Source organism: Anopheles merus, chromosome 2R, assembly GCF_017562075.2.
Source record: "Anopheles merus strain MAF chromosome 2R, AmerM5.1, whole genome shotgun sequence".
NCBI classification, from domain to species: domain Eukaryota; kingdom Metazoa; phylum Arthropoda; class Insecta; order Diptera; family Culicidae; genus Anopheles; species Anopheles merus.
The window spans coordinates 26,385,311-26,408,824 of NC_054082.1; the positions used below are offsets into that span (position 1 = coordinate 26,385,311).

Genomic DNA, 23,514 nt, shown 5'->3' on the forward strand with positions numbered 1-23,514 from the left:
ACGCCGGGAATGGAAACGTCCACTGCTGCCGCGCCAGCATAACACAAATTTCCTTGCATTGTTGTAGACTTTGCCGTGCCGTCGTCCCTGTTTGCCAATTGCTGGCGAGCGTATTGTGCGCCCGGGCCAGTGATGGGCCTCTCTTATTGACTTATTGACGGGTGTTCCATTATTCTCACTGCCATTTCCGCTTCCTCGGCCACGGCAAAACAACGGTGCAACCCTTCGCGCCAACCGTTTGCCTCGTCAAAGCGGCTGTATGTGTGTGTACGAGAGATTGTTGTGCGCTTTTTTGTTGTTATTGTGAAGAGCCGGTCATACTCGCCGCACAGCGCCCCTCGTGATCCGGAATGTGTGTGGCTGTGTATATTTACCTTTTGCCCCGTCGTATTGTTTTCCATAGTTTTCGCGCCCTCTCAAGTGTCGTTCGCCCGGTGTGCTCGTGGATCTGCCATTTGGACCGTAAACCGGGCGCACAGAGTGAAGGGGCTGGCTGCTAAGCTGTCCGTCAGTCAGCCAACGGTCTGGTTGGCACACTGGCAGCGGTGCCCCCTTTGCCCAGCTACGGAACCGGTGGTCACTTTTGTACAGTTTGCTCTTTCACCCGTGACGACGGGCTGCTTGGGTGGGAAAGTGCCCGGGAATGGGGTGGCTATGTTTATTGTTCGCAGCGCTGCCCGAGATAGAAAAGTCGGTTGATTAGAAAGCATTCCAGCCGGCGGAGAGCTTAGAATGGAACGTAACAGCGTCAGTAATGTACAGTTTCTCAATGTCAAAGTGGAGCACCTTTAAAATGTATCAGATTTACTCTATATAACTCTGTATTTCTTTGAAGATAAACCTTTCAAATAATGTGATGAACATTTGCTAACTTTTAAAAGACTTTTATTGAGAGTTTACCTTATAAGTTTATGTGCCTTCCTCATAATGTATTTTGAGCCCAGTAAAAAGGTAAAGATTGTGCGAAAGAATATGAATATTGAATGATGAATATACTTACTTACTTACTTATCCGGCGCTACAACCGCTTTGGCTTGCCTCAGGAGTGTCCGAAACCGCTCACGGTCGCCCGCCTTCGTCTGCCAGTCCGTTATCCCGGCCTCAATGGCGGTCGCTTCCACGCCATCTTGCAACCTAAGTTTTGGCCTACCACGCCTCCTCTGTCCTTGTGGACGGCCTAAAAAGTCTTTACGGGCTGGGTCGTCCGTGTCCATGCGTACAACATGGCCAGCCCACCTGAGCCTGGCGAGTAAGGTAGCCGTACATCTCGTATAGTTCGTCTTTGTAATGAATATTAAGAATATGAATATATACTTTTTGATGGTAAAGAAAATGTAACAAAAAATGCATGTGATTTTTGGATTTTTTGTTTTTGAAATTGAATTGAATTTGTTGTCGTTAGAAAAAGATAAGATTTTGAGTTTAAATTATATGAAAATTATAGGCATGTCACGGTGAAAAAGGCCTTCTCAAAGCCAAAATAAAAACACAAAATGCAAAATATTATTACTGGTTGTGTTACGGTTGTAGTGGTTAAACATCATCTCTCCCTAGTAAACCACACTACAAAACATCCTGCAAACAATGCATCCCCTTGCCCTAGTGTACGCTACAAAACGCTTTGCTCTTATCGAGCCCAACCACTTTATCAGCTTTGATTTTCCAACCGACTGGTTCGCGATCCGGTAATCGATCAGACAAACGGAAGGCGGGGGGGCGAACTGTGAACGAATATTACTGTTGGCTGCCTCTTCCCCTTACTCACCAACTCATCAGCGTCTATCAGAGATGGTGCACAAAACAAACATCGCGAAACAAAACCGCCCCCAGTAAATCACAACCGCCACAGCGCCACAGTCCAGTGTGCAGCGAGGGGAGATGTTTTCGCACGCCCTAAATCGGCCATCCGGTTTGTAGTTGTGGGGCGTTAGTATTTCGCTGCGGCGTCCTATGGCGCGTCCTTCCCTGGATGCACGCTGAGCAGCAGGAGTGCCGGCAGCAACACGGCCGGCAGCTGCAAGACACAATTGTAATGGGCTTGTTAAACAGGGGCGTTGCTGCTGTACCACGAGTGTAAAGCTAATAGAGGTGGCAAGCAGTTATTTGCTGTCGATAGGAAGGGTTTTTTGTTTGTTTGCTCGTTGTTATCGTTTGAACCTCCATCGAGCGTCGCGCGCACTCTTTTACGCATTGATTGTGCGATGTGAGATGCAATGGACGGTTTACCGGGGAGAGAAATAAATCGACCAAATAAACGGTTTCTTGATAATCGTGTAGCTAGCACCATTCCCTCGCCACGCCTGGTGCCGATGCGACGCGAGCTTACTGTAATAGAATTTTTGCCTCATATTTCTTTGACCACAGCTCATCTTGATTACGAGATGAGTTTTTCGAGAATTCAGAGGTGGACGAAAATAGCACCCGAAATACTCATCACCAACCCCGTCGCTCGGGCCGGTGCTTCATCGGAATTCCCCTCCGAGCAGCACTCTAATTCGCAGGGTGCTAAAAGCAAATGTTGGCTTTACATTCCATTGTAGGTCGTGTGGGGGGCCAGTCGGGGGAGAGGAGCACTGGTCTTGGTTGTCTAAGACAGCGCGCATCCCTTTGCTGGGGAGCGTGGGAAAATTGCTGCTTGTCCACTTTTCCGACGAAAAGGTGCTAGAAACACCTCAGCGAAAGAGACAGAGGCGGGGAAAAAACGGCGTATCATGTTTTAATTACTCTGTGACACGTACTGAGCAGCTCTGCTAGCGTTGCTGCTGCTGCTGCTGCTATGTGGGAGTGTTGCGATCGGATAGAAAATTCCCGTCCCCCTCCTTGGGCGCCTGGCAAGCGTTGTTATTCATCGATGCAAATGTTTTGGTGCGTTGCGGCCGCGGCTTAATTATTAGCCGGTTCGTGGTTTGTTAGCGATGGTTGTGATACAAGATCTTCCCACGTACTTTTGGGATATCACACGATGAGTCATTCCCCTGGGGGTGGTGTGCCCATGACAATGAAAAAAGGTGTATCCAACGCCCCAGCAGCCGCAAAAAAAAACGGTGCGATATGAATCAGCGAAATTAAATGGCATCCGCCGTCCGTCGAACGTCGTACGCGCGAACGTGCAAAATGTGCGCGAACACAAATTTTAGCACGAAATGCAACATGCATCGAGCAGAGAAAAAAAGAGAACAAAAAATAAAATGCCCCGGACGTACGTAGTGGGTGAAAGTTAATTTCATCCTGCAAAACTGTATCGAGCCGTAAAACCGTTCGGTCGCGCACAACGCTACGCGCCGGTTGATGGCCATGAAGCTAAATTGCTCGTTCCACAACCTCCGTCCACCCATCCAATCACACCCCTTCGTGATCGTGGTATCCGGTGCTAGAGATCTGGTCGATTTACGACAGATTTTGCACAGGGTTTTCACTCCATCGCCTGTCCCCCGCCGATCGTGTGCTGTTCGCTGCGTATTCCCTTCTGGAGTTCCCCTGCGGGGCGCAAGATCATCCCGCGCGTAGTGTCGCTGTGTTACGTCGGGAACGGGTGTTTGGGCAGTGTGATCTTTGAAGCTGAATCACATATATTTGTGTGTGTGTGTGTGTGGGAGAACTTTGGGTGTAGGTCGAACGCCTAACTTGAAGTGTGTAGTAGGCCCTTAAACTCGTATGCCCCCGGTTTCTGGGCGGGCGAAACTGGATTATTATGATGTGCGCATGTGTGTGTGTGTGTGTGTGTGGGAAGCGATAGTTTTTCACCCGGATCTAGTGAAATTGACGACCATCGTCGTACTGCGCTCACAGGTAGCACTCGCGTTTGCAGCGGATTCAATGCAGCGAATGGATCTGGTTCGATCGTAAACGAACGAAAATGTGATACATTGTAAAGACTTTGCCTGTTGTTGTTGCTTGCAGTTCAAAATAGCAGGTTCGAACAGGGTGGTCCTGGTTAATTCAACAGATAATAATATTTAGATAGCTATGTTTCGTGCAAAAGAGTCTTGCTAACCATGAACCAACTCGTTTATAGTTGAAATCTAGAATGAGTCATTAACTTCAATAAAATACTATGATTAATGCATATCGATGAAGAATTGCACAGCCTTTCGTAATGAGCAATTCACTCTGCTTGGTTTATAGTGGATGATGGGTAATAAATATCTATTTTAAGCGTGAAACCTCTTAATCATTAATTTCCAATGAATCATTAATTTCCACGGTAATTTAAATTGACAAATCTTATGTCGCGATTTGTAACTAGCGTGAAGCGTTAAAAATATTTCGTTTTGGATTTTATTACACAAACATTAATACCCTTTTAACTGTTGAATAAATAGAGGTTTTCGAGTCGAGGTTCATCACAATAATTTTTAATTTCTTCAGCATGAATTTCAACACTTCAACGGGCTGCTGCCATCCTTTTTTTCACAGAGGCTTGAAGCCGGATCGCATCTCCCTTTGATAGTTCTGAATCGAGATTCAGAGAATGGAAAGATGCATGAATCTGAAACATTCATGAATCTCAAAAGCTGCATAGATCTCGAAAGATCCACGAATTTGTAGGGATTCCTGAATTTAAAGGGATTCATAAATTTCCAAACATTCAGCCAAACAAACAAACATTATTATTCTTCTTCTTGGCGTAACAACCTACGTGGTCATGCCAGCCTATACATGCTTTCGTGACTTCTTGGCAAGTACCATGCAGCTGGATAGTTTGTTTTGCTACGGAGAGACGGTCCATGCGAGGCTTGATCCTACGACGTGCATGTTGTTAAGTCCTGCAAGTTAACCAATGTATCAAGAGATCGTAGATGTGCAGTTTCATTTTTGAATGAATAACTATGGTGTTAATGGTGCCAAAAAGATTAATTTTGTCCTCATAACCATTTGCCAAAATGATTGATGTTAGACTATTCGTAATATTTGTAGCATTGTATGAACTCATGATTCCTTTAATTGATGGAAAAGATAATGAATATAAATAAATTGCGTGAAAACATCTATATTATATTCTTTTTATCTAAGATTCTAACCTAATTCCTTAATTCTCATATTGCCTCAAGTGTTTCCATTTTTATCAATAAAATAGAACAAAACATTCCATTAACGATTGTATACGACCCCAAAACATATTGCAACTGCCCGAATACTGGTGTGAAAATGTGATGGACACATGTTTGCTTTTTTATTTATTGTAGCTTCCTGTTGCCCCGCTTTATTTGCGGAAATAAACAAAGTTCTTAATATCACATTTGCAGCCCCGTTGGGCTGAATGATGTCACCGACGCGAGAGTGCTGGCGGCAAATATGTATCTGTATTTTTATGTGCCAATTTTCCAACATCTGTCCAAACAGGCACTATCAAATCATTATTATTCCTCACATTTTTTAAAGAATTTATCATCGGAAACAGATGTAGCTATGGTAAGCAACACTCGGAATGATAACGTCACCACAGTGCGTTGTGGAGTTGGTTAGTAAAGTCGGTCGCTTTTGTAGCCTCATCACGAGTGCCTTGTATGGAATTGTGAAGTGTGTATCGGGTGTGTATGTTCGATTGCAGGTTTGTTTGCTAAAAGATCTCGCAAAAAAAAAAACCGAAAAAGACAAACCCCATTAATTGGACCGGACGTGTTTAGATAAATTTAAATGACCCGCTAATTGATGAACGAGTAGCACATGGACGGTCGTGTTTTGTTGTTGGTGTGAGTGTGCCAAAAGAGGAGAAAGAGAAAAGCGCTAACCCGTTCGTTCGTCGTGATGCGTGCCACATTTGAAAGTGAAACCATTTTCATCCACCTAAACTCGTCATAAAGTCCATTCGTTCGTGTCCATCGTATCTTGTTCGTACGCAGAAGTGCCGTTGTTGTTGTTGTTGTTTTTTGTCACGGGAATTTAATATCCCCCCCCCCTTCTCAAACGCGTCCCCTGGCCGGCTCACGTAAGGGGGTGGTCCGCGTGTGCGCCACGGACGCACACAGGTCGCTGCTGCTGCGTAGAAAGATGGTTCTATATATTTGTGTGAGCACAATCCGATTGCAATACGACGCATGCCGTCCACGCGCTCGTTTCTGCGTCAACAAACAAACCACTCCAACATACACACAGGCGCGGCTAACCGCACACAGTCGGGTCCGCGCATCATCGGTCGGGGGGACCGTTGTTGTTTGGTCTGACACGGCGCCCCCGAACTCCCTGCTACTTGTGTGCCGCGAGATATGGTTATCTCGTCACCTTCCTCCCCAGGGCTTTGCGGTTTAGCGAACCACCAACCACCAGCAACGTAACCGTTTCGCAAATACGCCGGGTGACATAAAAAAGGGTTAAATTAGTAACCTTGAAACGGGTGGGTTTATCCCACCCTCCGCGCGTTTAGCGCAGGGTTATATCCTTAATTCCATGCGACAGCGGCTCGATGAAGCGATTAATGGTGGTCGGTGTGACAGACGGGCCGCAACCGCTTCAACACTCAGGTCCCTTGGGAAAAGGAATGGTGCGTGAGTTTACATTTGCTACTGCTGAAATGATTTAAGCTCTTTATATTTTGAGTAATATTATATTATTAGTCTGTGTAGAGAAGGGCGTTTTTGGAGGTTTATTTTCTCGCACTCACCTTGCTGTTTGTAACCCGTCATTCAGAGACCCATTCGTAATTCCTGTTCCCCCAGCTGCTGCTCCTTGCATTAGCATGCATTTTCCCCCAGGAGCGGTTCCAAGCGTTGATCGCTTCCAACAAACATGGGGCGCGAGTGTGTGACATTTGCATCCATAAATTATCCACTCCGTGGGTCGAACGTTTCCCGGTTTGGAGCCCGGGGGGACGCCACGATGTGCATCGGGAGGGAACAAACATGTATCCACGGCCACACTGACGACACACCGATTAATCATCCGGTACAGCCTACGGGATTGGCACCGTCTCGGGAAGGTTACGGAGGAGCTAGCGACGAACCCCGCGAGAGAGGGTGTGGATGAAAAGAGCAAACAGCAAAATGGCTGGAGTCGATCAGATGGTGGACTGGAGGAGTGTTTAGCGCCATGAATGGTGCATAATTGACAACCGGATCATATGGGCTGGCAGCTGACCCTCTCGATGACGTAGGAAAGAAGAAGAAGAAAAATGTAAATCCACAAAAAATGCATCGAATCCGTTCTGTTTCTAAGCGCGCGGATGGATGAAATCATAACTGCACAAACGTGCGCATCAAATGGTACGCACGCGTGCCCTCGTTTGTTTTTTTGGAAGATATAACGTGATAACCTTCTCCCCCTCCGTCACATCTTCAGCAAGCCGAATCGAACGTGTGTTACACAAACATAACTGCGTCTGCACAACAAGAGAGCTTTGTGCGCATAACCTTGTGTGTGTGTGTGTTTGTTAAGGAAGTGGAACCAGCGATAGGTTGCTGCGCGCGCCCCGTTTGCTGTGAGATAAGACGGCTCGATGAAAACAATACAACACAACAAGAAAGAGAGGAAAAACCAACACACATAAATTAGGCATCGACCCATTCACCCCACTCTCCGGCTGTGGGTAAGTTCATCCTGGGTCTCCAGCATCTTTTGATGTTTGGGACTGGAGAAATGGAGGCAAATTTTCACCATTTTCTTCCCTCGCTTCACGCTACTAACCCTCCGCTTGGTCCGCGTGGTCGGGAGTGTCCGATGCCTTCGTACATTCCGGTGCTGTAATCGGCTGTTTGTGTCTGTGTGTGTAAAAGTGATATGAGTTTGTTGAGCGTAGCATCTTGCACACTCAGATTGCTTGCCTCAACGAGCCCAATGCTCTCCACTAGCATTGAAAGCGGGCGATGCTTGTGTTGTGTGCATCGGATGAACAACACACAAAAAAGAGGTACAGCAGCTGCTCATGCAACAGCCCGCCACTACAGCGGATATGCTTTCACTTGCATGTTGTGTGTTGGCGTTTCACATACACCCCGATAGCTCGCTTGTGTATGTGTGTAGATTGAAATTATCACAAACCCAAACAACAGCAACAAAAAATGGAGCGCCGTGTTGAGCTGGTTGGTGAAGAAGATGCGTAACAGCTCGTAATATTAAATGTATTATTTATTACGCAACGTTTCACTCGCACCGTGCTCATCATCACACTGTGTGGTGGTGATGGTGTGCGGCATGGTAACAAAGCGGTATCTAAATAGCTAACATAATGCAGCGCGAGCTTTGGATCCTGCTGATGTTGATCGCTAGAAGTGCGAGTCAGGACGGAAGCTACCTTGAAGCTGAACTTCCCAGTCCCGGACGGGGGTTCGCCGCTTCACTATCGCGCGGGCAGGACACACGGGGTTCGAGGCGGAAGTGCTGGCGATGATTGAGATTGAATGATTGAGCTGTGGTGGTGGTGGTGGTGCGAGCTTGGCTGGAATAGTTGATGAAGCTGCACTGTACTGTACACTAGTGATGTGTTTTCTGAAGCGCACCCACGACTCTGATCCAACTCCGACTATTGTTAGTCCGATTCCAACTCCGGCAGAATGAGAATCATTAGTTCCACCCGGATGCGATTCCAGGTGACTTCGGACGACTCTGGACGACTCTGACCAACTCTGGACGACTATGGACGACTATGGACGACTCTGGACGACTCTGGACGACTCTGGACGACTCTGGACGACTCTGGACGACTCTGGACGACTCTGGACGACTCTGGACGACTCTGGACGACTCTGGACGACTCTGGACGACTCTGGACGACTCTGGACGACTCTGGTCGACTTTCGAATACTCTGGACGACTCTCGACGACTCTGAACAACTCTGGACGACTATGGACGACTATGGACGACTCTGGACGACTCCGAACGACTCTGGACGACTCCGAACGACTCTGGATGGCTCTGGACGACTCTGGACGACTCTGGATGACTTTGGACGACTCTGGACGACTCTGGACGACTCTGGACGACTCTGGACGACTCTGGACGACTCTGGACGACTCTGGACGACTCTTGACGACTCTTTACGACTCTGGACGAATCTAGACGACTCTGGACGACTCCGGACGACTCTGGACGACTTTGGACGACTCCGGACGACTCCGACTCCAGGAAACTCCGGGCAATTTTAGACGGCTTCAGACGATTCCAAACGATTCCGGATAATGTTAAGCGGACCTACCTTCGCGAGTTGGTTGCGAAATTTTCGGAATCGACTTCGTCGACTTTGGATTTTTGCCAACTTCACCCATCACCACTGTACACAATCTATTCTGTCCTACTTTTTTGCTGTTTTTCTGGTCGCTGCTCCAAAACGACCAAGAAGCGCTCACGGTTCGTGCTCTGCTGCTCCAATCGTTCTCGACGACCTTCGCAAGGGGTGGGTGGTGGTGGGGTCGGTGCGATTCCCTCTCGGATCCTTTCAAACACGCTGCTTCTGCTAGTGTATCGAATCATTGTGAGTGGCTTGTTCTATCAATTGCCGCCCCCGTCACGAGATGAGTTCCGCAGCAGCAGCAGCAAAAAAGGTGCCCGCCAGCGTGCTAGAATGATGAATGAGTTCATAAAATACTTTCACCCCTACCCGCATCCGGATGGAGGGGGGGGGAGCGTTTTGATGACCACCAAGGTTAGCAGGCAATCTGGTGTGCGCGCGTGTGTGTGTTTGTGCGGTCTAAAACAGGCCACGGGCGATGATCACCTTCATCCGGAATCATCTGCACTGATTTACGTACGAAAAAAAATGATAGATTGATGAGTCGTGTCTGGATATTGTCGGTGTGTGCGGGGGGAAGGCAAGCGGACCTATCGAACGAAAGATGGAGGCCAACTTTTCCGTAAGCAATTCTTGAAAGATCACCTTGGCTTACGATTACATTGAATGAGCCGTGCTTTTACCGCTCGGCAAGCATCTCCGTTGGGTGTGGCGGTGGGTTGTTGTTTCAAAAGCGCCATTTCGGCAGATTCGCTAAAGTGGTTACAACGAATGAATTTCCTACGCCCTCCAGACCATCCAGTTTGTGCGTGTGTGTGTGTGTGTGTGTGTGTGTGTGTGTGTGTGTGTGTGTGTGTGTGTGTGTGTGTGTGTGTGTGTGTGTGTGTGTGTGTGTGTTGTGTGTGTGTGTGTGTGTGTGTGTGTGTGTGTGTGTGTGTGTGTGTGTGTGTGTGTGTGTGTGTGTGTGTGTGTGTGTGTGTGTGTGTGTGTGTGTGTGTGTGTGTGTGTGTGTGTGTGTGTGTGTGTGTGTGTGTGTGTGTGTGTGTGTGTGTGTTGTGTGTGTGTGTGTGTGTGTGTGTGTGTGTGTGTGTGTGTGTGTGTGTGGTGTGTGTGTGTGTGTGTGTGTGTGTGTGTGTGTGTGTGTGTGTGTGTGTGTGTGTGGTGTGTGTGTGGTGTGTGTGTGTGTGTGTGTGTGTGTGTGTGTGTGTGTGTGTGTGTGTGTGTGTGTGTGTGTGTGTGTGTGTGTGTGTGTGTGTGTGTGTGTGTGTGTGTGTGTGTTGTGTGTGTGTGTGGTGTGTGTGTGTGGTGTGTGTGTGTGTGTGTGTGTGTGTGTGTGTGGTGTGTGTGTGTGTGTGTGTGTGTGTGTGTGGTGTGTGTGTGTGTGTGTGTGTGTGTGTGTGTGGTGTGTGTGTGTGTGTGTGTGTGTGTGTGTGTGTGTGTGTGTGTGTGTGTGGTGTGTGGTGTGTGTGTGTGTGTGTGTGTGTGTGTGTGTGTGTGTGTGTGTGTGTGTGTGTGTGTGGTGTGTGGTGTGTGTGTGTGTGTGTGTGTGTGTGTTGTGTGTGTGTGTGTGTGTGTGTGTGTGTGTGTGTGTGTGTGTGTGTGTGTGTGTGTGTGTGTGTGTGTGTGGTGTGTGTGTGTGTGCGTGTGTGTGTGTGTGTGTGTGTGTTTGCCGTTGTCTGTGTAGAAGGAAATTCCGTCCGGAAAGGAAGTTCAGCTTGCTGCGAGATGAATAAATTATTCATCAACCAACACAGCCTGCCAGCCGCCTCGTGTCCCTCCCGGGCTGTTGTTGCGGGTAAATTGTTCACTTAACTTTCCGATTGTTCTGCCGCGTCGTGACCTTGCTTGTTGAGGCATTCTCGAGGGCAAGTTTTATCACTCCGAACCGATTTACGGTCCAGGTTTTCCCATCGCTTCGGCTCTTCCTAAAACTTTAAAATTTTATGACGACGACATTATTGTAAAGATGTAAAATTTCACTAGAATGGTAATTCATTGTGCAAGGGTGTGTACGGCAGTGTGGTAGCAATGGAAAGCAATGACGATATTTCAACAAAATAGCAAATTAGTAACGGTTAAAAGCTCAAGTGTAAAACAGATAGTTTTTGATTGCGCAGCATCTCTCCGCCTCTCTGTTACTTAGTAAATACTGTGCTTCTAATTCGTGTACGAAACGTGATGGAATGTGGCCAAGCTTTTGTGGCACTAATGTGTATGCAAATCACTCGCTTAACTCCGTTCATTTCAACCTGTAAACGTTTTACTTTTGCGGCTACATACGCAACAATTAGTATCAATCAATTGCCTTTAATCAAATAAAGGCATGCGCGTGTGTTGCCCTATTAGCATTTTAATATAGAGCTAAAGGAGCGGTGTTTTGGGCTAAAAACGCGTCGCAATAACGGGCCCGTCGCAACTGCTGCGAAAGCGTTCGCGAAGCACGCGCTCCAAAATGGTCTACAACATTCACGCGGTACGGTACGCGTTTTGCAACAGAAATCAATTGATGAACGATAAGCCCAGTCAGCCAGTCCACCCCATATGAGAGGGGATTGGTATGCATATCAATAAGGAGGAGATTGCCTTAAATAAAAACGGTGTGCGCTGTGTGGTATGGTCTTTTTCGAGTGACAGTTTTGATTGATTGTGACGTGCGCCGGATTGGGTCGCATACATTTTGTAACATAGGGTAGGTGTAAGTATTCCCGATTAGATAGTATTTTGAATAGGGCAGAATGGAGCAATTTTCACACTCTCTTTTACACCACCGGCTCTGTCACGGGCTCGGTAGCGATGTAAATAGTTCGCGTCATTAACATACAACGCTCGTCGCGCATTTGTTTACTAAGGCTCGCTGCTTGGACTGCTTTTTCCCCTTTCCTACCATTCGGCCATTTAGTAGTCGCTCGGTACTAGTTGTCAGCAATCGGTTTTCTGTATGTGTGCTGCAAATGCGCCGCAAGCCAAGGACCACCCGCGAATTATTGCCCATCCGTTTTTTTATTTCTAACATTCGCAACCACTGTGGTGGTACGCAGCAACGGAAGTCGGCAGCAGCTGCATGCCTGGGAAAACGGTGAAGTAACATTACGAGGAACAGAAGTAATGGGAAGGAAACGGCACCGGTCGGCCGAGCAAGGAGGTTCTTTTCGGGGACATTAAAAGATAAAAATATCCTGCGCCAATGCTAAACGCCGTGCTACCATTCTCTCTCTCTCTCTTTCCTTCGCGCGTGTTTGGTGTAGAACTCTTTGGTTGCAGCGGCCAAACACCCCCCTGGTCTTGCCATGGTTGTTTTTTTCTTCTTGTGCCCGTTGCCAGCTGCATGCAATGTTGTTGCGTTTGTTTTTGTGTTGTTAAAGGTTGCGGGTTGAAGGTGTGTGTGTGTGCGGGCGAGTTTTCGGGTGCTCTGTTCAGCCGAGGGAAAGGTTGGTTTTGGGGCAAGGTCGATGGCGATAAAGGGTATTCTTCGCATCCGTCAATCGGGAGAGGGGCTCGACATGACTTCCCTGTGTTTCAGTCGGTTCGGTTAGGAAATTGGATGGATAAAGGTGCATTTTGGAAAGGTGCGAATGAAAGGAATACTGATTTATTTTTCATTTGTGCTCACACGCATTGCATTGCAGAGTTCTATGATTATTCTTTGTGATTTTCACGAAGTAAGCTCCTTTTTAGTATACACGTTCTACCAATGCTCAGTTACTATGCCAAGGTGCTGTATAAAAATTCACATAACATATTGGTAGACAAGGCCAAGAACACTGACAACGAAACGGAACTGGACACAACATTAGAATGTGAATCGATACCAAAACCTTGTCCAAAACAAAGACTACTACAGAGAATAATGCAGGGACAAAATATAGGAGTTGAAGTCAGCAGGGAATAGTTCCACAGTGTCATAAAACGTGCATCCATTTGGGTCTTTTTGGGGACGTTGTTTGTCCTATGAAGTGGATATTCTTGAGTTGTTAAAATGTTGCTCAATTGAATGCAAATTATAACCGAAAATGAGTTTAATTGCACAGCGCATCTGTTTCTTTTATTGTTTGAATTGCCCTTCACATTGTTGCCAACTCGCAAAGGCTCTATTCTTGTTAACAGCGCCAATAAATCTTGTACCATGTGTGAATGTGCCAAAAGTGTCGGTACGGTTGTAACTGAAATGGAAAACAATCATCAAAACAGGGCAAAGTCGTTCATGTTAATCTCGTGATGGTATTGCTCTTTATTTAAAGTATTTTTATTTTCATTTTCGCGACACAATACACAATACAGTGTTCGGATATTAAGCTAATACACAGGTACACAATTAATCATTAAAACAACTCATCAATTGGGAATGCTTCTTGGAGCTAAAAGTAGACTCACATTGACCAAAAAAGACGCATACATTACAGCAAAAAATACACAAAAAAGTTGTTTAATTGCACCAAACAGTAGCTCGTGGCCTGTGTGTTTGCCAAAGACAAAATAACCATCTCACACACGAACTGACGAACTGCTCTGGTGGCGACCGGTACGGCCGCGGGAGTGTGAACTTGTGGTTTCGTGTTTGCGCAATGATTTGGTGTAATTAAGTTTACTGCGGACAATTAATTTGCTTACGTTTCGGAAGCATTGCGTTGCGCTCAAGCCTGGGGACGCTACCGCCGTCCTCCTTTTACTAGCACGAACACATCTTTCGGTGCTCTCTCTTTCTCTCTATGTCTCTCCGCCACAGCAAGTAGCAGTGCCGAGTGGTTATTTAGGGATGACAAACACGTGACACAGACACGACACGGCCTGAGGAAGGAGGGGACTACTAAAAAGGGGCAAAAGGGGCGGGCATGCAAGTAATTTTAATGGCTCATTGGTTAATTTGGCAGAGGAGCTGACATTCGGTTCATTCGGCAGGTCGCCCGTAACGGTGGCAGATCGTGGCAGGTGCGAAGAAATCGGGGCGCCGTACTAATAAGGGCCGGCAATTGGATAGGACCGAAAGTGAGGTTTTGGATGGTAGGGAGAGAGAATAGTAGTTGCAGACATTGGCCACTATTCCAAAACACGATGCGCTTACCTTTCGTTGACTTTTTGCCCACTTTCCTCACCTTATACGACACTCTATAGTGTGCGGTGTGACGTGAGTTGGTTTCCGTTGCATGTCTGCTTGCTCGTTACAGCGCACGACACAAGAGACAAACGTTTGATTGTTTGATCAATTGTCTCGCTTAGGATTGCTAAGGACAGGAGGTAAAAAATCTGTTACGCTTGAACCTTCGGTGAAGGGAGCCTTCACTACTGACGTTATGGTAAAATAACACCAATAATGCTCAATTCTTATATTTGGATAAAATTATCCAAACAATCCTTTTCATATTTTAAAACAATTGGAAAGTAGTAATTTAAATTAATTATAAAGATTCAGGACCTAAGGGCCAGGGGTGATGTATGTCTCTGTGTAACTAGTTCAGTCGTATACGTCAGCAGACTGCAAATATTGGTCGTTTTACGGTTAAAATCATTCCTATTTAGTTTTACCGCTCGTTTAAGTATTCCATCCAAAGGTTCGAACAGAACGTAGCCAGTTAAAGTGGAATTTTGATGTTTTATTTAAATATAATTTTCGTTCAAATTATTTTACTCAATTTTTTATAGCTATTCCTGGTTAAGTTTATGCTAATGATCGTGAAAAATGGAAGAATAATGTACTTTTTATATTTAAAGCGTTTAATTTGGCTGAGTTGTGTCCAACCATCAGGAAAATCAATTAATTTTAATTTGAAGAATAAAGCTTCCTATTTATGTTTGTTTAGTGGTAGATATTTCAAACCATCAAATACAAAATTCACTTTCTCTGAGCAATTCTCATTTTCTCCAGAATGTTTTGGGCACAACTATGGTCCACGCGTCAACTTCTATAAGACCTAACGTGTATTGCATGTACCCGTTATTCAAGCATTGTATTGGACCTTTTGAGTTACGTGATATAATAAAACCTTGTAAGGATGTATCAGGCCAGTATGCGATCACGTATGTGTGTTCTATTGTTAACACCCCTGAACCTTAAAGAAACCCCTGAAGATTTACCCTTTTTGCGTGAAATCGTATGTTTAATGGTATAATTTCCCATTTGAGGCAACTTGCTAACGACACATTCGATGCATTTCAGATGCCAATTTTTGTACTCCTGAACGTAAACCCTAATGTTTTCTATGCACCCACAAACAATCACTGTCCACTTCCTGTGCAAACTATGGAATTTTTGTTGTACACGTTTTATTCACGTGTTCCGCTTTAATATGTACCGTGGGAGTAGTGTACTACCTGTGCACCGTAGGATGTGTAATTAATATTCACATTCATGCTCGGTTCCGGTTGACACTTTTTGTGATTTTTCCTTTCCCACCCCCGTGCTGATGTTTCCTCAGCCAGCTAGGGGAAGGCAGTTTACATTGGGTTGTTTCCGCTGGTGGTTGTCTCTCTCTCTCTCTCTCTCTCTCTCTCTCTCTCTCTCTCTCTCTTCCGGTGTACTCACTCGAGTTAAGCAATCGCCCAAGATCCGGATGTGCAGTGGAAAGCGAGGAAAAAAAAGCATAAACATAGGTGTCAGTGTTTAGCATTGCGCGCGCTCTCGGTTCACGTCACGTACCTGCCAGCAACTCTTGACCTGTCCCTACACAGACAAAGAGGCTTGCGGACGTGATTTGTGCCGTACCGTGTTTGGAGGGCTCAGGCCAGCATATTCGTTCTGACCAGAATTTACAACGACAGTGCAGTGATAGCAGACAGACATGAGGCGAGCGAAAGGTATTACGCACCTGAACATCATGTCATACTTTGTAACTACACCAGCCAGCCGGTGAACCGGAACGGCAAAGATAGATGTTATCGGCACTTTGGGCTGACCTTTTCGTGCTGTGTGAAGGTGTATGTTTGCGTTGTCTACGGTTAGAAAATGGCATGTCTCTGAGGAGAGTTAAATGTCGTAATTCCCAAGGTGCAGACGCACCATTCCCTGGCGTCAATGGTGCGGATTGTCTAAGTATCAGTTTCCCTGGTGCATATTGGATTATGATACGAAGAACAGCGTAATTCTGCCACACATTTTTTTTGTGCACTGTAAGATTGATGATGGATAAATTAGTTTAATTTGAATAAGAGAGAAAAACTACACCGCTCCTAACCGAATCCTGCACAAGGGTAAACGGTATTGAGTGATGGACAATTAGTTATCTTTGCTGCTTTATCTACGCTCGTCATATTTCCAGGAAAGCCGGATTAGACGCAGTCGTCTCCCTTATCGGCACCGTCCCATTCCATGGTGCACAACAAATGTCACCCCGAAAGAACCGCACACGATAAGAATCCGTTTATCCAGCACACCATACAAGCATCCGATGCATGTAAACCCCTGTGTGGCACCACCAGAAGGGGTGTCACTATGGTACGGCATTTGCTAGCTGCTCATAAATTATGCACTAAATCGAGCACATTCATTTCGTCGATTGGTCATTAGAGCGAGGGACACACGCTGGTAGCGGTGGGACGGGCAGAAGCAGAACAAAGGACACACAAACGCATGCGGCCCCAATGTGTCACGTTTCCCATGCGTCACGGTTTCGGGCTTGCTGACGTGACGAAGGGACATTTCTGCTGCAGGCAAACGCGCGCTGTGTATGTGTGTCCTTTTTATCATCCCCAACCGTTGCCTCGGACCTTCTTCACACTATCGGGGAATGGTTTGGTGGTTTTATTGTCCTTTCCCAACGCAATAAAAAAAGAAAGGATTGCTGTAATGAGTTGAAGCATGAGACGCTTAGTGGGCAGCACCAACGAGGAGCGCTGCCTGGGTTTTATCGTTTTATAAATAATTTTGCTTTATTGAATGCCTGCGCATGGAATCAGATTTCTAAATGAATTGAATTTCAATCGCTCTGCTGTTGTCCTGGAATAATACTTATTAATCTAACATTTCTTTCTCTCTCTTATTCTCCTTTTCTCCGTCATCTCGTTACAGATTATGTTCGTTAAAAATTACCCGCCTGTCCCTGCTCACACCCCTGCCGGCCGATCTAACGTCACTGTCGCTGGCGGTTCGAATGCAAAGCTCAAAGCGAACGCTTCGCTCGCACGAAATCCCGGTCCCACAGTCGCTGAGCGCCGGGTACGGCAGCACCGGTGTGATCGGCACCGGAAGCATCACGGGAGGCGCAGTCGGCGGAGGCCTGACCGGCGGTACCGGGCTGGCCGGTGGGGGTGGCGTTGGTGGAGGCGTCGGCGTCGGTGGGGGTGGCGGTGGCGCCGGTCAGCTCAACTCGCCGCCACTGCTGGAGACGGAGCTGGACCTGCACTTCAGCCTGCAGTATCCGCATTTCATCAAGCGCGACGGCAACCGGTTGCTGATACTGCTGCAGCGCCGCAAAAAGTACAAAACGCGCACCATCCTCGGCTACAAGACGCTGGCCGAGGGCGTGATCCGGATGGACGCGGTGCTGCAGAAATCGATGGACATGACGGTGGAGCTGAACGGGTCGGGGAAGGCGGGCCGGGCCGGACTGACGATAGCGACGCTGCGCGCCACCCAGGTCACGTCGATCCCGGTCGACCAGGACAACAAGAACAACAACAGCCTGCTGGTGACGGACCGGGTGAACGAGTACTCGGACGAGGACGAGGAGCAGGAGTTCAGCTCGGGCGACGAGAACGACGAGGGCCTGTCCGGGTACGCGGCGAAGCGCAACTATGCCGGGAAGCGCGATTCGTACAAAAAGTTCGAATCGGGCGAGCAGGACGGCGAGCAGGAGGATGGCAACATGCTGCCCTCGAACCAGGCCGACAGCGACAGCGATTTCGACAACATGGGCAAGGAAAAGTCGCGGGGGAAGATGAGTCGCGTAAGTAGAGGGGGAGCGCATGACGAGTGTTTGCAACTTCTTGATCCAGGAACTGACGCTTAATGTGTGTTTGTTTGCGTTTGGTTTCCTTTCTAGCAACGGAATTTCAAGCAACGCATCATCTCACTGCTCAAACGCTTCAAGGTGCCGGAGGAGCTGGAGGGCGACGTACGGGAGCGGGGCCCGGCACTGCGCGGCAAGCGCGATCTGGACGCCCTATTTCAGGAGCTGGAATCGTTGTCCTGCGGCGAAGGGGACGACTCCGGCCAGGACATGGACAGTCTGTCCATCGGCTCGACGCCGAAGCCATCGTTGAGGCCATTCTTTGAGCACTCGGGCAAGCCGGTCCTCACGCAGCAGCATTCCTCGATACAGCTAAGCTCGATGCAGAAGGGCGGCGGCGGTGTTGGTGGTGGTGTTGGTAATAAAGGTAAACAACGACAACGAGCTTCGTCCTGCTGCAGGCCCGCAAAAAAAGACCGGCCCAAAATATGGATGGTTTACGGCCGCTGATTTGTGTTCGGGACCAAGATGTAGCTTTTGTTTTGTTTTGTTTTGTTTTTTTTGTTGTTGTTTGGGTGCTGTTTTCAATTTGCTGCTGCTGCTCTTTGTATCCATTTCTTGTCGCTTTGTATCGTCTCATTTTTGGTTTGGTTTTAGTTTGTTTTGCAAAAAAATTGATAGGGCGCGTGAAGCCGCAAGTAAAGCTTTCATCAATGCTGCAAAATGTCATCACGAGATTTTCACCAACGAAAACAATGAACATATTCGTGGTACCATGATGCTCATTGCTGATACTCAATAAAAGTGCGTCATGATATGCCGTACATGACATGCGAGTGTTTGAGTCAAACGCGATACTCTGACTGACAAGCTGAGCTTAATGCCGTCGCAAGCATAATCATGACTTTTTCTGGCTGTGAACAGTGCTGCCAAATGTCACTGTTTGAGTCACGAACACTCATGACTGAAACGAAGCACAAATCAGCTCACGTACACAATTGAGATGACCAGAGGTAAGACTCAAACAGTTGGTGGTCGAATCACATGTTTGATGAAATTTTGTTTATCGGCATTATATCGGCAACTGTTTGAATCTCACCTCTGATCATCACAGTAGAGCTGGTGACGCTGACATTATTTGGTTTCAGCCGGAATTTGTCATATGTCAGTGACATTTTGCAAAACTGATCACAGTAAAAAAAGTCATGACATAGTGACTGACCAAGCGGTGGTCGCAAAAATGTCATGAAACATGTGATGGTCACACCAACCGTTTTGAGTATTACCATTGATTATCACAATTGAGTACGTGACGCTGATATGGATTTGGTTTCAGTCGGTTTTTTTTGACATTGACAGTGACATTTTGCAGCACTGGCTTTCATACATTCGTGATGCGTTTGGATTAAAGATAGCTTCAGATTAAAAAAATATACACTTTCTAGTTAGTGTTTCGTTTTAGAATCCATCCGCGCTTATGGTAGCTTTTCCGTTGAAAACATTTTATTGACGTAGGTCAATACATTTAATCACCATTGCATTGCTTTTTTGTTTGTTTTTCTTGTGTTATTATGTGTTCTTGATTTGTCTTATTGTGGTAAACCTACTTAAAGATTGTAGAGATAGCGTTACGGATGTGTGCTATTTCGAGCGATGGAATGCGCAAAGTGTTTAAACCGTCAACTGTTTGTTTGAACGCCTGGAAATTAATCTTTAAATTACAACAACATTATCATCATTGCTACAGCAAGACATTTGTGTTTGTTTGTTTGTTTGTTTGCTTGCATGACCTTTCTGTTTATTGTGACTAAAATTAAACCAACTTTACGCTCCGTGCTCCTCTCCATCTCATCATTACTACATCGTTCCCTTCTGCCAAAGCCCTCCATCCCAACATTCATCGCTGGTTTACGCATACCATACAAACCCTGCTACCGAGGGCAAAGGGACGGTTTTTGGTGTAGCGTTGTTGGACCTCTGCTTGCTGCTTAGCCGTTTAAGTTTTGTTACTCGATTTGTTTTTATTATGTTTTCTTTCATTATCTTTTACGTTCCTTTCAGATTTTATGCCAGAAAAGAAACCCAATTTAGAGAAGCGTGACTCGCTCGCCGAAAAGAAAAGCAATTCAATAACAATTGCCAATAATCTTATTAATAGTATGAACGGCAACAGTATTAATAACAATCAGACTAGCAATTACAGTAACAGCCAAGGTTTGTAGCTTTCAAAAACCGATCGTTGTTGGTTCATTTCACGTATTTTACTATCTATACTCTTGCCTTTGTCTTTGTCTGTACACCTCCCACACCTCTCTCTCTCTCTACCCACCGGCACGCACCGGCTGTGTGCCCACTTTTTCCAAACTTCTTGATCTATTTTCCACCTTCCCGCTGAATCTCTACCCCTTCCTGTTGTGCACATCACGTTGTTCTCTTCCGTCAACTCACCGCGCACTGCTACGTTTTGTTCGTACGTGTACACACACCACGTTTAGTAGGATCAAATTACATCAAACTGGTTGGAATGTGCAACCCTCCTGTGCTAAATCTGCATATATGCGTCTCACATCTGCATCCCTTTCCTTCCCGCACAGCAACTCCCTTTCATAGTTCATCGGGCATAATAGCCTAAAGTTTGAAGCACCAATTTTCTTTGAAAAGCAATCGTGGACATCTTCCGGCATAAGCTAAGCGTTGTTATGTTTTGTTGATTTTCTAAATACTCTAAATCGTTGACTGCTTATGATTAACTATGCTTTGATTTGCTCGTTATTGTTTAGTTGTGTTGATTTGTTTGTTAGCTCGACCATGTTGTACGAACGTCAAGATGATATGATTAGCGTTTCTTTCCGAGTTGTCACGTTTTTGATCTCCCCGTTCCCTTTTCAAACTTTCACAATTACTACTCTCACTGATTTTAAGCATTCTTTCCCTTTCAATGGTAGTGTTCAAACAATGATTTCCTCTCTACATATGCATCTATCCCACTCTCTCTCTCTATATCTCAGTTATAGGTAAACTGCGCTAACAGTATGTCTCTGTCTGTGTGTGTTTGTTTCGTATCCTTGTTCGCAGATCGATCCGGTGACTGGAAAAACGATAGCTCCGGCAACGAGGGTGGCGCCGGCAATACGGACCCGGAAGCGCTCAGTTCCGATCCCCAGAACACGGGCAGCCCGCCGAAGGAGAAGGAGACGGCGGTGGAGAAGAAGAATCGCCTGTTTCGCACCAGCAGCAGCACGCCCAACAGCGCCAAAAAGCAGAAACAGGTGCTGAGCTTCCAGATGGACCAGCACGGGCAGCAGCAGGGGCAGCAGCATCACACCCAGCAGGGGAAACCATCGCCCCTTGAAACCTGCCTGTCGCCGACGAATGTGGAGCCGCGCAAGTCGCTGCTGGAGCAGCTGCAGCGCACGTTCACGACCGAGGAGTCGGCGCTGCCGGAGGTGGTCACGATCGTCAGCCCGCCGGAAGCGAGCACCGTGTCGCTTACCCCACGGCTAGCGTCGCTCATATCGGCCACGTTTCGGCCCACCTTTCAGCCCAACAATACCGCCGAGGTGAAAGCAATAACGCAGGCGCTGATGAACAAAATTCAGAAGTAGTAAGTGTTTGTTCAAGTTCGACGTTGAAGCTAACTCGAGTGTTGTTAATTGCATTGTGAATCATTTTCTGCTCTCTTGTCCAGCTGTAACTCAACGGCAAAACCGCCAACCACGGTGAAGGTAGTTCTAGTCGGAGGGGACTGGTTGCAGGGCGCCGTGCTGCGACACTACGTAGAGCTGTTGGGCATACGGCCACCGGACTGGGTAAACCATATCAGATTCTATATCGTTCCTTTAGGTGAGTTGTTGAATCGGAGGTTGTGAGAAATGCAAAAAAGCAATTGTGAACCCTTTAATATACACACAGGATCGTGCGCGGTCGCTCGCTACATCGGTATGATCGATTCGAGCTACCTGGGCATGTTCGGTACGGAGAGCTGGCAGCAGATCTGTGATCGGGCGGCCAATCTCGAGAGTGCACAGTCGAAGAACGAGTCGGCCGAGTTTATCAACCGGATACAGCGGTACCTCATATCGGGCGGACCGTGCACGCAAGTTCCTATTGCCGAGGCGATGGTTAACTATCGCGATGAAGACTCTTGTCAAATATTTGTACCGTTTGTTAGTGTAAGTAGTGCGATTGTAGGGGGAGGGTGGGTAGCGTTCAATTGCGTTTCAATGTCACATTCTATCCCACGCTGCAGGACGTAAGAATTGGCTGTTTAGAAGGGCCGCAGGTGTCGCTTGATCTCGACGAATCGTTCACGTACGCTTCGCAGGGCAGTGCCGACCGGATGCTGTCCAGTTCGCCGCCCCAGAGTGGTCGCACCTCGCCGCCCGCTTCGCAAACACCGAGCGCCATCGCCCAGCTGCAGCAGAAAGATCTGCAGCAGCAGCAGCTGCTGCAGCAATCGTCCTCCTCTTCCTCCTCGCAGGTGCAGGAGTCGCTCGAGCTGCAGGTTGACTATTGGCCGCTGGCTCGGCCCAACTTCGATCCGAAGGAGAAATTGCTCGGCAAGGGCCAGGACCCGTCCGGCAAGAACAGTATTAAGAGCACGTTCCGGCATTTGCAGGTATGTGTGTCTACCACGTGCATGGTATGTGGTTTGTGTCTACAATTTCATGTTTCGTACACAGGTGTGGCGACTACCGCAAGCTCCAAGCTTTGGCGAGTTTACCAACGGCTTAACGCTGAGCTTTGCAACCAAGGAGAAAAAGCAAAAAAGTAGGTTATTAATATTGAGCGTGTTGTTGTGTTGGCATGATGGAATGACTAACAATGCGTTTCCTTTTTGTTGCAGTAATGAGATTAGGCAAAAAGAAGGAGAAAGATCGCGATGCTGAAAAGGAGCAGTGCGTCGAAGGGGTGGCCCGGTTAATCTGCTCACCGAAGCAATCGCATCCGGTTCCGTTGCGAGGTAAGCGTTTTAAACAGTATAAATCAGTGCTGCAAAATGTCACTGTTAATTTCAATCTGACGGAAACAAAATCCTTGTCAGCGTCACGTACTCAATTGTGATAATCAGCGGTGATACTCAAAACGATTGGTGTAATCAATGCATGCTTCATGACATTTTTGCGACCAACGCTTGATCAGTCACTATGTCATGACTTTTGTTACTGTGCTCAGTTCCGCAAACTGTCACTCACATAGTCATGACAAATTCCGGCTGAAACAAAATCATATCAGCGTCATGAGCTCTACTGTGATGATCAAATGTGAGACTCAAACAGTTGTTGTGACCATCACATGTTTGGTGACATTTTGCATTGCCAACTCTTGGTAAGTCACTTGGTCGCGACATTTTCAGTCGGGGATTATCCCGATCGTCATGGGATATATGGCTTGCTTGCGAGTGGTTCCAAGAAACAAAATGAGCATGTTTTCTCACTCTGTTTGACCCGACAGACCATCAAACTAGACAGAGC

The 23,514-nt window shown here is 46.9% G+C and overlaps 1 protein-coding gene across 1 annotated transcript in view; it reads left to right on the forward strand.

Annotated features, from left to right (window-relative positions):
- The window catches only part of LOC121589390 (phosphofurin acidic cluster sorting protein 2), a 45,049-nt gene that overhangs the window by 16,036 nt on the left and 5,499 nt on the right, over positions 1-23,514 (forward strand). The window contains exons 3-11 of the mRNA XM_041908291.1: positions 17,161-18,037; positions 18,134-18,467; positions 20,102-20,254; positions 21,116-21,644; positions 21,729-21,883; positions 21,953-22,212; positions 22,290-22,658; positions 22,723-22,810; positions 22,887-23,003. Coding sequence (XP_041764225.1) covers positions 17,161-18,037; positions 18,134-18,467; positions 20,102-20,254; positions 21,116-21,644; positions 21,729-21,883; positions 21,953-22,212; positions 22,290-22,658; positions 22,723-22,810; positions 22,887-23,003 — 2,882 coding nt within the window. The remainder of the gene's footprint in view (positions 1-17,160; positions 18,038-18,133; positions 18,468-20,101; positions 20,255-21,115; positions 21,645-21,728; positions 21,884-21,952; positions 22,213-22,289; positions 22,659-22,722; positions 22,811-22,886; positions 23,004-23,514) is intronic.